The sequence below is a fragment of the Sinocyclocheilus grahami genome, unplaced genomic scaffold (assembly GCF_001515645.1).
Source record: "Sinocyclocheilus grahami isolate Dianchi unplaced genomic scaffold, SAMN03320097.WGS_v1.1 scaffold76.1, whole genome shotgun sequence".
NCBI lineage: Eukaryota > Metazoa > Chordata > Actinopteri > Cypriniformes > Cyprinidae > Sinocyclocheilus > Sinocyclocheilus grahami.
Window position 1 is genome coordinate 2313427 of NW_015505255.1, and position 14382 is coordinate 2327808.

Consider the following 14382-nt stretch of genomic DNA (forward strand, 5'->3'; position numbering starts at 1 on the left):
TTTTTTCCCAGTCTCTTTCTTATGGTGGAGTTATGAACACTGACCTTAACTGAGGCAAGTGAGGCCTGCAGTTCTTTGGATGTTGTTGTGGGGTTTTTTGTGACCTCTTGGATGAGTCGTCGCTGTGCTCTTGGGGTAATTTTGGTCGGCCGGCCACTCCTGGGAAGGTTCTCCACTGTTCCATGTTTTTGCCATTTGTGAATAATGGCTCTCACTGTGGTTCGCTGGAGTCCCAAAGCTTTAGAAACGGCTTTATAACCTTTTCCAGACTGATAGATCTCAATTACTTTTTCTCATTTGTTTCTGAATTTCTTTGGATATCGGCATGATGTCTAGCTTTTGAGGATCTTTTGGTCTACTTCACTTTGTCAGGCAGGTCCTATTTAAGAGATTTCTTGATTGCGAACAGGTGTGGCAGTAATCAGGCCTAGGTGTGGCTAGATAAATTGAACTCGGGTGTGATAAACCACAGTTTTAACAGGGGGGGCAAACACTTCTTCACACAGGGCCATGTTTTGGATTTTGTTTTCCCTTAATAATAAAAACCTTCATTTAAAAACTGCATGTTGTGTTTATTATACACAAAAAAAGGTTATCTATAAAAAGCTTTTTTTAACTCCGTAATATTGGTATCGGCCCCGAAAAACCCATATCGGTCGGGCTCTAGTAAAAAAATGAAGAAAATGTGTCAAACTGTAACAGTTTGCACTTTAAGCACTTTAAAGTTTGAAATGTATAAACAATCTACAACATATATGACTGGATTTTATAAATCAATACTTACTATATTTATCTTCTTAATTTCTAGTGCATTGCTGTTAATCTTTTTGTTTTCATCAACAGTAAAGAGTTTCATTATATTCATAGTACAGGAGTCTCATCTTCAATACTGCTGACAAAAAATCCTCAAGAAACAAAATGTCAATGAAAAAGTTTACATTTTCATTCTTAAACTGCCAATAAAAAGTTGACCCGACAACTTGTGAAATGTCGTTCTCCATCTGTGGTGTTAAAAAAAATAAACTGTGTATTACAGGTGAGCGATAGCATTATTTATTAGTGTTAACCCTTAGATGCATGAATGTTTCACCAATCATTATTACATATTCGGGTCTTTAGCGACCCAGACCTATATATCCAGTACGGATGGATCTCTAACTGCTGCAATAGCAAAAAACTCTTGATATTTTAAGAACAATTACAGAAGAATAAAATAAAGTATATTTCGTTACCTTTTGAAACTTAAAAGGGTTCAATTTGAGCAGATGATTTTACCATCGCTGTCATCGTCAGAGCGCACTTCCACAGTACATTCAGCATCTGCCTCATATTCGCCATCTCAGCCATATTCTCAAAACTATAGTTTTCAATGACTTCATATTCAATATTTTGATTACTGGCAGCTTATCCACCACATCCAGCATCGAATGACAGTGATATTTATATTTCATTGCATATAGTAATTGCTCTGCAGTAAAGCCATTCAAACCACTTCAATTTTTGCTGATGATATTCGTTTGTTTTATGCCTGCAGTAATTATGAGTGAAACGTCACGTCATCATTGTGTATCAAACAGTGTCACCTTGAGGAAAAAAAGATGCATTGCACAAATTGAGTCATCAGATATGTAAATATAGTTGTGCAGGAAAAAATACTTACACATTTACATACCTCGGGTCTCTAGCGACCCTATACACTTTTTACAAAAAATGTATCAGAAAACTGGCATTCTTTTATATATAATTTTTTTTTCTTGTTATATTGTTTATAATGAATCGATTGAGGAATACTAAGAAAGTTGATGTCTAACTTAAAAAAAATTAAGGAGGGAGAGGGTAGAGAATGATGTCCCGGGTCGCTAAAGACCCGAGGTATGCATTTAAGGGTTAATTCATCACTTCCAATAAAGAAACAGTCCAGAACAATCCTCAACCATGTTCACTTTTTCAGGCCTGAAGTAATCCACTCACCCATATCAACAGATCACATAAACGTCATCTTCTGACAATACCAGTTATTATGAAACATCCTGTGGTGAGCAGGAAATTACATGAATCCATTCAGAGCAATTCAGAGACTGAAAGGATGTGTCAGTACTAGGGTCAGGGGAGATGCTCAGAGTCAGTAAGGATGCCTGATCAGACCAAGAGAAAAAGAAAAGTAGATTTCATCCTCCAGTAGGCAATCTGTCCATCATTTAAAGTAGGGCTGTGCGATATTGAAGAAAAATGCGATATGCGAAACCTTGTTAAAAAAATGCGATATTCGATATGCGATACAATATTGCTTAAAGTGTGTAAAATCTATTTAAATTATATTTTAAAATATTTAAAAATGAAAATTACATAACCAACTTGTTTCACATTTTTTCTTGGAAAATAAAGAATCACTATAACTTCTGAAAGTGACCAGCAGTGTAAGCATTACTTAAAAAGTAATGTCACAAATCAGAAAATGTAATTTAACATCAATGTGAACATACAAACAAAAAATTAATGACACTAATTTTATATCATTGTAACTTTGCTTTCCACACATTTTAAGTACTACTTCATATACCACAGCAAAAACTATAGTCTGAGAAAGTTCAAACATGATTAAAGGCAAGTGAACAGTCAGTAAAAGAAAAAAATAACTATAGCAATTCTCTGCTATATGCGTCGAACTAAAACTTTGACCTTTTGATTTAAGTAGCCTATTATTAAAATGATAATGATATCGCACGCCGTTGCGATATGCATATTGCGATATTTACATTTGCGATATTTCGATATATCATGCAGCCCTAATTTAAAGTACATGGGTAATTGCTCAAATCTCACTAATGTGTGTTTATCGCAAGCTGTACCCATCATCAATCAGGTTCAGTGCCTCATCGCACTACAAGGTACATAATGAGAATAAGGTAATGATACAGTTGTTCTGAAGGCCTTCACTAAAGTGAGGTCATGATGTCAGCTCAGAAACTTCAGAAATTATCAAGCGAAAATGAAGAGTAACTGAACAAGACATTTCATTCACTTATGCAGAAGATGAAATCTGAAAACACTGAAATACCCAAAACTTAAAAAAAAAATCCATGCAGTGACTGGATTAAAATGATCAGTGACAAGAGACAGTAGAAAGCTATACAATCTGAAATTAAAACCAGGCAATTATTTAAAATGTGTCCAATTAAAGAGAATATTTTTGTGTCATTTAAGACCGAAGTGTCTTAGGGTGCTTTCACACTAGCACTTTTGGTGCGCACCCGGGTTCGATTGACGTCAGAGTTCGGTACGTTTGGATCATGTGAACAAGGTCTTCTGAACTCGGGTGCGCACCCGCGAACCGTACCTGAGTCCGCTTAAAAGGCGTGGTCTGGGGTACAGTTCAGGTGAACTCTGGTATGGTTCGCTGCTGGTGTGAACGCAATCGTACCAAATCGCGGAAGTGAACCGCTATTAATGATGTATTATTTGACAAAAATTTGTGTGTGTTTCACTCACTTTCCTGTCGAGCGTGACTGACGCGCTGCAAGCAGAGAGCTGTATATCTCATTTCTGTTCACCTTCAGAGTTCTTTAGGGCATTTGCAGTAAGGCAGACGTAACTGCCGTTAAGTACTGAAGCTTTGGAAACAAAACCAACAGTTCAAAAGCATAAATATAAAATTGAAGAGAGCAACGCTACGCATTTTGCCATCTTCTCCGGTGCCTTCGTTACTAAGCAATGGGGTAAACAGCTGCTGGCTTGATGATGTAAACGAACCGCGATTCGGACCCAAATAATATAATGTGAACACAGTCCAGCGGGGGCAGGGGGAGGGAGGAGCAATCGGACTCTGGTTCGGACCAAGCAATCGAACCAAGTGTGAAAGCACCCTTACATAAAATAATTGCATGCCGTGTCTTTTGACAAAATTCTATACGTTTAGCAATGTGAGATGATTTAAAGTGGAAATTTGGTCAGCGGGTTATGAGAGAAATAAATGAGGTGCACAGTGGTCAGATCCATGTGGAAAATGTCATCATAGCAGGGTGTGTGTGGTTCAGCTCTATGACAGGACACACCTTTACTTTATTGACATTTGCCTTCTTTTACAAACCCAACAGAAGACAGGATGAGCCTGACTCTACAGCCTCTATAACCTTAACAAACTGTTTCCATCACCCCGTTTTTATGCACATTTTGAAGTACTGTATCAGAAATGAGTGATGGAAGCTCTTTGTGGGAAAAAGGGTGGTTCGCTTGAGGTGGTCTTTGACTTGTGCAAAAAAGGGTTAATGCGAATAATGGGAGATGGAACATGCATACGCCAAATAAATTCCTCCACGCACATCAAAAAAAGTCATGTGACTTTGCGCGATGGGATGGGATAACTTGACTAACCAGCGAACTGATCTTGTTGCACAGTAGTGTTGCCACTGTACCAAAATTTCAGTATTCAGTACCAATACCAGTGAAAATCCACGGTTCTCAGTATCAATTTCGGTACCATAATTATAATCTTAAATGACTGCGTTCCCAAACAGCAGGCATCCTCCTCCGAAAACAATGAATGCATTTATAGTGTTTCGTCTGCGGTAAGTAATTTATTATATATGAAAATTATTGTATTCAGTGGGTTCTCCTACATTTCTTAGTGATATTTAGTGCCAGTTTAACAGGAAGTAACGATTTTGTTTTCTTTGACTCACTGGATGGAAATGGTGCTTATTCGCAAATGTTTTATGCAATATTCCAATTTTGCACACAAGTTAAATTTGCAACTTCGGATGGAAACAGTCAGTAATGTCTTTTTTTTTTTTTTTTTTACTTTTTGAGCATTTCTATCAGAAGGCACTGAATGTCATTAACACCAATTTAATCAAATAAATGTTCAAACATAATATAGCAATAACATAATAATACAAAAATACAACAAGGACATATTTTAAATCATTTAATAAATCTGTTTCCTACACTGTTAAGAAATTAATACTTGTATCCAGTATGCATTAATTTGAGTCACAATAAAATAATTTGTAATATTACAAAGGACTTCTATATGGTTGTATATGTTCTATATGTTAGCGGATGTTTGATTATCTAGGAATTTTGAGTGTATTCTTCATAGCCACTGATTTTAGTCAATTTATAGTTATAGAATTTATATTTATATATTTTTTTTCTCTCTGACAGCAACAGGTCACTAGGGTAGCTGAGGAGGCACCTGTATAACTAGATAAGCCTAAAAGAACAATGACATATCAGATGTTACCAAAATAATTGAATAATTCATTATGGGGTACTTTTGCCCCCAAAATTTGAGGCATTTTCTGTGGATCAAATTCAAGGAAAACCCCACCAGAAAAGCAGTTTTCCCTCACTATATTCTCTTTTTCTTAATAACTCTCTACCTTACATGATGTGTACAAAACAATCACTTTGCATCTTCTAAAACAGTGTACAAATACAATAGATGGAGGCAACGTTTCTGTGGCATCTCAGGAAGTGTGTTGAGGTGGATGCATGCATTTATGTACAAGTGTGTGCATGCATGAGTGCTGAAAATGTGCCATGCTCACCGTAAATTTCTCCATTGTAAATGTGAGAAGTGTCATAGGGAATCTCTACTCCAGAAACTTCCACCTTCAGATCGGGAGCGAAGAGAGAGGTGTCCCTCTTCATCCGAAGGTTAAAATGCCTGATAAAAAAGAGAGAGAAAGAGAACAAGATTAATGGACTGTGAAGTTGCCCGTGAGTGTACATGCAATGTGTCCCAACAGAGGTGGATACAACACACACCAAAATACTACTAATCTGAACCAAGTCAGAATAAGAGTCATGATGCAGAGCATTACGAATACTGAGATAACGGAGGAATAAGGGAAATCTGATAAACAGCATTTCTCACTGCCAAGACTATTTTTTTCCCTCATTTACCAGCATTTATAATCAAATCATATCTTCCCTTCAGATTTTTCCATTTCCCATTGGCACATTTGGTCATTAGGATTTTCTAGAATACTAGGAGCTGGTAAGTGATTCATAATGATTCATCTGGGTTATTAACTTGACACACTTCTACATGAAGATGCTCCGACATGTTGAAATTTATAATTGAGCGTGTGCTGGATGTCTAGTTGAAGACATTATGGATTCATGAGAAGAAGAAAAAAAAACATTGAGTAAAAGAATGTTCACACCAAGAATGATAACCATAAAGATAAAGATAACTGTATTAGCATCCACACCAGAGCACAATGAAGTTTTATTTATTCTAAGCATGCACTGCAGTTTTGTCCTCTGCTACTTTAAATGCTCAAGCTCTTTAAAACAGGAAGGAAAAAATCGTTCTGGTTCAACATTATCATTCCTCGTTATAGTTATGATGTGGGGATTTCGCTACTCTTGAAAATATTCAAACTATTATTATAGCTTTATAGTTATCTTTACAGTTATCATCCTTGGTGTGCCTTAAGATTCCATCATCAAACCAGGAAGCAATCTGCAGATACAAATTTATATGCTCAAAATGTTGGGATCTGTACAATGGATTTAAAGTACCTCACTACTCATAACAGCCAAAACAACCATCAAATCTGCCATATTTTTAATAGAAAGTCAAATTCTATAATACTTTTTTCATATACCGTTCATTTTCTTTGTTTAAAAGTTCTGTCTAATCTTTTATTAGACAGACTGTTATACAATAACAGTAAACTATGAAGATAGAGTCTGCTTTCTCTAAGGTGCTGATATTCTTATTGCCATTTTCTGCTTTATAAAATCTCAGATATATTTATTTGAGATATATTTACAAAAAGCCAAATATATAAATATATTATTTATAAATACTATATTTATAAAAAGCCAAATATCGACCATGGCGATACATCAGTTGCCCAATATTTTTTAATAAATAAACATGCAAAGGGTGGGGCAATGTATATAGCATTACAAGTCTATTAATTCCCACAGAGCTTTTTGCAGAGTACTGTGTGTGCAGATTACATCAGTCATTTGTTTTGTTGACAGCAGAGAGAGAGAAATAAATGTCTTGCTCTGCTGAATGGCCTTGACCACCCTGCATTCATGGATTCCCTCAGGATAAACGGGATCAGGCATCACCCATGCTCGTGCAGCTGAGCCTGTGTGTTTGTGTGTGTGTGAAGGTCTTGTCTCTAATACATCAGAGGACTAAAGGAGCCAGACAATAGCCGTGGACAAGATGTGCCTCATCAGGGGAGATTTTAATCATGTTAGCTTGAAAAAAGACATTACCGTAATGGGGAAAAACACCACAGTATTGACCTGAAAAAAAACCCCCCACAAAGCTGAATTTCATAAGAGGCTCAGTACAGGAACAGGAAGACTCGAAGCCAAAGGGGCGGACCCATGTCCCTGTAGTAAACACTCCTAGTGATGAGCATAGCAGCTCAGTGCTCCACCCAGGATTGGTTTGACCTTTGTGCAGGTGAGAATCACTGCCAACATACGCTAGTACTGTCATGAGGAAACTGAGAACAACAGTGAAAGATAGAGAAAGTGTAGGAGGAAAAGAAGAGAGAAGAATCTAAAGGACAGAGAGTCCTGGAGGGAGAATAGGCAGGTGGAGGAGGTCAGGCCATTCTCAGAACTCTCTAATTAAAACTACCCTTCACACACACACACACCTAAATAAGGACACAGACATCTACAGTTTTTTATGCACAGGAAATTCTAATTATTATAGACAACCCCTAATCAAAGTGTAGCCACCTAAACTTACATACATTTAGACTACACAGCTAAACGAGAAATGAATGAGATGAGATCTAAATGAGAACATCCCATAGACTTCTATTGTTTTTATGTATAGCTAGGTATAAATACTATATTCTCACCTCAACCCTTTTTATTACCAACTCAAACCTGAATGAACGTTTGTTATCAAACAAACTTGTTTAGCATGAGTAGCATCATCAACTAATTGCTTATTACAGAGAGACAGTTCACACATAAAAGAAAATTGTCATCAATTACTGACCCTCATGTTGTTGAAAACCAGTTTAACTTTATTTCTTCTGTGGGACACAAATATGATTTTTTAAAATTGTACCGCTTTCTCTTTTCAAGAAAAATAACATTGAATGATTGAGGCTTTCAAGTCTCAAAAATGGCAGGAAAAGCAGTATCATAAAAGTATACAAAAATAATTTTGGACATGAAAGTGATTAATTATTTTTTAAACGGTAACTATTCCTTTAGATAAGAGATTTTTGGGGCATACACTGATTCTAATTTGATTTAAACTTGTTAATATTGTGGCAGACTTTCACTTGGAAGTAAACATAACAGCATACAGTACAGATTCTCTGGTACAGAAGGACATTAGGAGTACTGAAGAACATGTATGTTCATACCAATTCATACAGTGTCACTAGCCAATGCATTAACACACAAAAGACACGCATACCTCAGAGCAGGCACTGACAGGTAACAATACCTACCATTTATGGGGGGCACAGTAGCAGAGATTAGAGGAATGAGCATATTACATGTTCTTTCTTGTAAGATCCTGTGAAGTGTTACACTCAGACAAAAGGAAGTAGTGCAGGAAGTCTCAAAGTTTTCACAACTTACAGCCAGAGAATGGCATTTTGCACAACAAGTTTAAATGAGATCACTTATGAGTCAATAAACGAGTCAGACGTTTATAAATTCAGAGATTCATAAATTAAAGAATTACACTTCAGAGGAGCTTAATCATTTATGCTGGTATAAACACAATCAGACACGGATGATTTCATATTTGCACTGATGCGCTTCGTACTTTTCAGTATGTGCCTCGGATCATGAACAACACCCACCATCTTATTCAAACTTCCATGGTGGACATTGGGCAAAATCCCCACACACAAGTGCTGTCTACACCTTGTTTAGCCACATGAGTCACAGTGGAGACCACAGAGCACAACATTTCCCCCAGTCCTCAGAAACATTCAGTCTTTGCTAATCATGTAAAACCAAGGCAGGCCTTTAAAAAGAAAGTAAAACCCAACAGTGGTGCTTTCAATATCCCCATCTCTGGTGCTTCTGCAGGTGGAATGACAAAGCGTTAAAAAAAAAATTTCTCCATCTAGCTAAAAATTATCATTGTCCAAATGTTCTCAGCAGTTAGGGTTATTGTCCCACTCTCAAGTTAAAATGGTTTCCTGTTTTGGTTCTATTCATAAAACATGCAAGAGAATGCCTGTTTAAATACAAAGCATTCTACAAAGCATAAGAAAATAAAAGAAAGCAAAGAAAACAACAACAACGTAAAAAGTAAACTTGGATGCACAAACTTTCCATTTTCTTTTCCAATTATACTTAGGTTGCATTTCAAGTGCATTTCATCCCACTGATGCACATGGAATACTGTACTAAAATATAATCTAAAAGAGTTACATTATTAGATTGCATTTACGGTTGATCTTCTGTAAGAAAAGCTTTACTAGTTTTAAAGGGGTCATATGACGTTGCTAAAAAGAACATTATTTTGTGTATTTGGTGTAATGAAATGTGTTTATGTGGTTTAAGGTTAAAAAAACACATTATTTTCCACATACTGTACATTATTGTTTCTCCTCTATGCCCTGCCTTTCTGAAACACGTCGATTTTTACAAAGCTAATCGGTCAGAAAAGCGAGGTGTGCTCTTATTGGCCAGCTATCCAGTGCGTTGTGATTGGCCGAATACCTCAAGCGTGTGACGGAAATGTTACGCCCCTACCATACCGTGATGCCCTGTCCGGACGGAGCGACGAGACAAAAAAAAAAAAAAACCTTAAAACCCATTATAAACGAGACATTTGTTGCATCCAGTGGGGACATAATTACAGATTATAATGACTTATACGGTCTTTTAACGCGTTGCATTTGTGATCGGAGAAATGACAAACAACAAGCGCTACTCTAATACAACTTAACCACTGATTTCTACTCGTGTCCTCTTTCGCTTTCACAACGAAACACAGCGTCACACATGGCGGCCTTGAGTGAGCGGCTGCTGGCGGATTCGACGAAGGAGCAGCCGGCGGGATTGCGGCAACCACATGTGACGACCCCGGGCTGGACTCCGCTTCGTCCACGGTGAAAGCCGATCCGGCGATCCACAGCACTAAGTTGATGTATTTCCTCAGTGACCAGCACGGATCAGCTCCAAGCATGACGAAGCAAATATCGTCCTCTTTTGGAAGGCCAAACAAAGTAGTTTCGCTTTCACAACGAAACACAGCACCTTCACGACATGGCGGCGGCAGCAACAATACTACAGCGAGAATAAAAGTTACGCCTTCTTTCTTTGCGTGAACATTTGGGCGGCATTATGCAAATCTTCCCTCATCGTGACGTAGACATGTGGGGGCGTGTTAGAATGAACCATTTTAGGTAGGCGTGGTTGACAACTTTTATAAAGAATATCTCTTTGGATTTGAGACTTTAGTCTTTGCAACTTTACAGATCTTCTTTATGCACCAAGAGCTTGTAACACTTCAAAGAGAAAGGAAAAACTGAAATCAGATCATATGACCCCTTTAAGTTAATTATTAATAATAATTTCCTTAACAGAATTTTCTCTATTTTAAAAGCACTAAAAGGATTGTTAATGGAACCATTAAGCCACAGGAATCATTAAGAGGAATCAGAACCGGAACCAGAATAATTAATTTCCTTTAAGTTTCCCATCCTCTGAGATACTGACTTTTGGTCAATCCTACCCTGGGTCAAGACAGTGCTAGATTAGAGAGCAACTCAGCAGCCGCTGTTTGCTTCTCATACAAATTAGCAGCATTTCCACTTATCATTACTGCAGAGGGCTATATTTATCCTCGTGATGACAGGAAGGCAACATCTGGGAAAGCAGTGTGTTTGTAAGCCATTAAGTACAAGCAATCACAAAAACCTGAACTCAGCAAATGCAAGGCACACATGAAATCACAAACTCATACACAAAGAGAACAGGATTCCTACTCTACAAAAATAGTTGTGATAAGAGAAACAGAAGAGTGTTAAAGATGCAATTATTATGGGCAAAAATTCATTTCATTCTACAGCCCTAATATGCAAGCAGACGGCTGATCATAATTTTAATGGGTCTCACCACCAACAGATCATTAGACTCTGATAGCAGCACTCGACCTCAGAGCCAAAAGAGACAGCCCCCTCATCAGCTGAGCACCAACAAGCCTTCATTAGCTCCACAGTAAATCACTGCATTTCACTTGCAGTTGTCAAGCGCCCAGCAAACTCCTTTGTTTGAACATCCCAAAAGCCAAAGGGAGGCATCTAGGTTCCCACTGTGATCTTTTGTCCCTCGATGGTGTCACTTTCACTGCTAAAGGCAGTTCCAGGAATATCCCACCCCATCCCAGTCAGACCCAATTTAGTCCAAGCGGCATGTTCAATGTCATTACCCAGCACTCAACACTTTCAATTACGTTTACAGTAACGCATCTGAAATGAATGACATCCCCCACCGGCTCAGCCCCCTAATCGGAGTATAACTGGATTTCTGATGCAGGGTAATGACGTTTATTTAAAAAAAAAAAGATGATGACGCCAAAAGCATAGACTGCAACTATGTGAGTCTATAAGGCCAGAGTGATACAGCAACAGGATATTTACTGAGTACATGATGCTCCTTTTGTTTACTACAGAGTGATAAAGGAACGCTTTACTAGAGTGCTCTATGACAGACGGGAGATGGGGGCGGTAAACAGCAGGGAATTCTGAGTGCGAGTGAGTCTGTGTGAGGGAAAATGATAGGCACTGACAATGAAACAGCCTTTAAAGAGCAAGCAACTGAAAGAGAGGGGGAAGAATAAAGAATAAAGGTTGTTAAAGATGACTGTGAGAGATGGCAACTGAATTAGGTCAGGACAGAGGAGGTAAGCGCTAATGAGAAGAACATCCCTATATTACACAACTGCCTGCCTCACTGACCTGATCTAGGTCTGCCTCGAATGACACTCCTCAACAATAATAATATAAATCAAAACAGAAAATATATTTTTTAATGACTTGACTATTATTATTATTAACAATAATACAAATATTAAATTATTAATAATACTATAACCACCATCCTATAAACCTGACACACAATTTAGAAAAAAACAGTGCAGTGCAGCCAACTCACTCCATCTATACTGGGATGAATGATCTCCAGAAAAATTGAGCAGGCAAGATGACCGAATGCACACTGCTAGGGAGATAAGAAGTCTTTGAGTGAGTTTGGATTGCTTCTCTAGGGGCAGGGGCAGGTTGTGAATCACAGCAGAAATCAGGGCACTGGCATCTCTGAGCTGGACTTTGCCTCAACTGTTTGCCTCTCCTCCTGTCCTTCTCTCCTCTTTAAAGCTACCTATTATTACCACACTCCATTCTAAGGACTCATTACTGAGACACAGATTTGCCCATCTGGCTGCTAGAGGGCTTTACATACGTACCCTTGCTCTATGAGTACACAAAAACCATGAAAATAGGGAATGAATCGTCAGACGCCAGAGAAACCATTGATCCTGCAATGCATAGTGCGCCTGAATCAACTTTCCTTGCCAGTCTGTCGGTGTTCAATGCTGCATGCCACACAGAATCAATACAACAGAAATAATTGCTGACTGCACCACTGCGGGCAAGAGCAAAGCACTGGTGAGAAATCTGATTCCTAGAACTGAAATGTGATTATTTAATTAGACAAAATTCAACTCAATTAAAAGATATGTTTTATAAAATATGAACTATTCTGAAGTAGCTTCACAAAGAAAACTGCCTAACGATCCCCAGTGAGACAACCAAAGGCAAAAACCCCTGAAGATGTTTAGGTAAAAGCAAACCTAGTTCAAACATCTGTAAATAACAAAACTAAACTGAAATTTTAAAACAAGCCCCAAATCAAATAAATAAGTAACACAAATAAAATAAATCTCTTCATATAAACAAACTAAGGCTTTGTCTGTGCTCTTTCCATTTAAAATTAGAGGCAACCACTGCATTTTAATCATGATCCAAACAAAGATGCTGCACACATGCAACATGAGCAGTTTTTAATCTAAATATAGATAGTATAATTTCGAAATTTGAAGCAAAAACAGAATGGTCTGACTTCAGTTTTGTGAAACTATGCATAAAAAATATCTGCATGAAACTGAAACAGCAGACGAGATGCAGATTCACTCTCTGCCAGCAGGCAGCGCTTAAAGCGTTTCCTTGGTTTCTGCTGTAAAGAAAGCAGCGCTGCACTAACAAGCTTTAATATGCATTATACAGAGGCAAGAGGAAAAGAAAAATACCATCGAAAGACAGTAAGTTCCCCTCAGACATACATTCATATAAACTCCTACCCCTAATTGAATCGCGATTTGGTTAGCATCTGAACCGATTTGAATCGTCAGATATTTAAATCGACTTTCAACCGGCTCGAGGTTAATCGTTACATCCCTAACTACCACACAAACTCATTCGCTTTAAGAAATACTTTGAAAATGTCAATTTTAATAAACTAGAACCTTCATCACAGAGAATGTACACAAAATACACACTTATAAGAAAACCCTCTTGATCTCAATTCCATTTCCTCGTAACAACAAAAAACAACATGCACCGTTTAAAACAATAAATAAAATGTATTTCTTCTCGCAGTCTGCAGTCAGGAGACCTGCTGTGATCTCTCAGCACTTCCTTTGTTATTTCAGCCACCTGTGTGCTTCCAAGTCCCTTCACTGTGATCAATAAGAACGTATGGACAGCAGATGAAACCCCTCAAAAAACGTGAGTTTTTGTGTGGCAGGACATCTGAAGAGCTCTGCAGGGCTTCTAAGAAAAAAAACAAAACACAAAACATCCAAAAGCTGAAGATCACAGTCAGAAAAACAGTTTGTTGCTCATTGATGATCTCTGCTCATTGATTGCTTCCAAAACCAAAGAAAACAAACAATATGTTTCATAGTGTGTAACTGAGCATTACATTGTGAGAGAAGTCTGTATTATTAGTTTGAATAATTTCAGCCTCTTCTTCAGCAGAGATCTTATTTGGATCACATGCCCAAGACTCATTTTTCAGGAATTTCAGGAGAATGTAAGGAGAGACTGTGTTCATACTCAACTTTTCCTAATCTCTCTGTTCTCTGAGCTCACATGAGGGTGTGAGAGGGGAGATATGCATCACATGAAGACCATGTGACCCTGCCTTGCCCGTTTTACGCAGAAGAAATAGCATGTTTACCACCCACCCACACACCCCCACCCACACACCCACACACGGAGATATGCAAGACCATGTGACCCTGCCTTGCCCGTTTTACGCAGAAGAAATAGCATGTTTACCACCCACCCACACACCCACACACCCCCCCCCACACACCCACACACCCACCCCCCCACCCCCACACCCCCA

General features: G+C 38.1%; 1 protein-coding gene across 2 annotated transcripts in view; it reads right to left on the reverse strand.

The window, feature by feature from the left end:
* adam10a (ADAM metallopeptidase domain 10a) overlaps positions 1 to 5947 on the reverse strand; it is a 43396-nt gene extending 37449 nt beyond the window's left edge. The window contains exon 1 of one of the 2 annotated variants that reach the window (XM_016273190.1): positions 5550 to 5947. In XM_016273190.1, coding sequence (XP_016128676.1) covers positions 5550 to 5871 — 322 coding nt within the window. In that variant the 5' untranslated portion in view covers positions 5872 to 5947. The remainder of the gene's footprint in view (positions 1 to 5549) is intronic. The other variant, XM_016273189.1, reaches the window with a different exon arrangement.
* Between the last annotated feature and the right edge of the window lie 8435 nt (positions 5948 to 14382).